General features: G+C 61.9%; 1 protein-coding gene across 1 annotated transcript in view; it reads left to right on the top strand.

Annotated features, from left to right (window-relative positions):
- GZMM (granzyme M) overlaps window positions 1-1,433 on the top strand; it is a gene marked incomplete at its 3' end in the record, with an annotated part of 6,525 nt that extends 5,092 nt beyond the window's left edge. The window contains exons 3-4 of the mRNA XM_032272063.1: window positions 1,055-1,190; window positions 1,284-1,433. Of these exons, the coding sequence (XP_032127954.1) occupies window positions 1,055-1,190; window positions 1,284-1,433 (286 nt within the window). The remainder of the gene's footprint in view (window positions 1-1,054; window positions 1,191-1,283) is intronic.
- Window positions 1,434-1,436: the final 3 nt, after the last annotated feature.

Raw genomic sequence — 1,436 nt, 5'->3', positions numbered from 1 at the left:
GGCTGAGCCACTGTCCTGGTGTGGACAGAGCGGGTTGTGTCTGAGCCTGGATCCTGTTACAGCTGAGCCACGGTCCTGGTGTGGATGGCGCGGATTGTGTCAGAGCCTGAGTCCTTCCACGACTTAGTCACAGTCCTGGTGTAGACAGAGTGGGTTGTGTCTCACCCTGGGTCCTGTCATGGCTGAGCCACAGTCCTGGTGTGGACGGAGCAGATTGTGTCTGTCCATTCACCTGCTGATGGATCCAACTTAGTCTGGGACCTCTGCACTGGGGAAGGAGGGTCAGGTGGGGTGTTTGCCACCTGATGCCAGGACGACAAAGCTGGCCTTTGAGGGTGGTGCAGGAATTGACCTGCGTTCCACAAAATTGGGGAGCCACTAAATGACCCATCCTGGAGTTGCCTTACCTCAGGACTGGCCAGTCATACACAGCCCAGGTCAAGATGGTCAAAATAACAAAAAGGGATCTGCCAGCTTGTGTAACAGCAAAGTCTAGGAGGAGGTCTAGCTTCAGGTGTAGCTTGATCCAGGTGCTCACAGGAGGCGCTCTGGAGCCTCCTGTGTGAAGACATCCAGTTCCTGGTGTGGATGGAGTGCGTTGTGACTGCCTCCCAGCTCTGCTGCATGCCAGGAAGCCCCACCATCAAGGTGGCAAGAAGTGAGCCCTCAGTCCTGTGGAAAGCGAGCTTGGCTGTCTAGTTTGGGCACAGTTAGGAGGATTGGCATGTGCCAAACTGTGCAAATCACTGCGGTTGAGCCTGGGGCCCCACGTGAAGGAAGTTCCCAGGGCTGGTTTTTGTGAAGCTGTAGGCTTGGGGTTGGCATTTTCAGACACACAGCCCTTGCCTGGGGCCCGGGCCGGGCAGAAGTCTGAGGCAGGGGTGAGAGCAGGGAGGGCTTCCTGGAGGAGGTGGGTTGAACAGACACAGGGAAGGGCTGGTGAGAGCCAAGGCCTGCGAGGGGCTGCGGCTGTGAGTGACGGCCGTGGGCGACAGGCACGGGGGGTCGTCCACGGCGGGCCAGGCAGCGGCACCCTGACCCCCTCTGTCCTCAGGACGGCCGGGCTGAGGTTGGTGCTGGGGCTCCACGCCCTGGGCGGGCCGGGCCTCACCTTCCACATCAAGTCCATCGTGCAGCACCCTCGCTACAGACCGCCCCCTGTCCTGGAGAATGACCTCGCTCTGCTCAAGGTGCGCACGGGGATGGGCGGGGGGAGAACTCAGCACCCCACGGACCCCGCCGCCGGCCTGTCCCCCTCACCTGCCCCTTCCTGTCACTCGCAGCTGGAAGGGAAAGTGAAGCCCAGCAGGACCATCCGGCCCCTGGCCTTGCCCAGTAAGTCACAGGTGCCTGCGGTGGGGGCCCGGTGCAGTGTGGCCGGCTGGGGGCTGACCCAGCAGGGCGGGCACCTGGCCCAGGTGCTGCAGGAGCTGGAC

This window comes from Sapajus apella, unplaced genomic scaffold (assembly GCF_009761245.1).
Source record: "Sapajus apella isolate SASKATOON/1434 unplaced genomic scaffold, GSC_monkey_1.0 scaffold280, whole genome shotgun sequence".
Classification (NCBI taxonomy): Eukaryota; Metazoa; Chordata; class Mammalia; order Primates; family Cebidae; genus Sapajus; species Sapajus apella.
The sequence above is the reverse complement of the archived record's forward strand: the minus strand, read 5'-3'. Positions and strand labels throughout refer to the sequence as shown.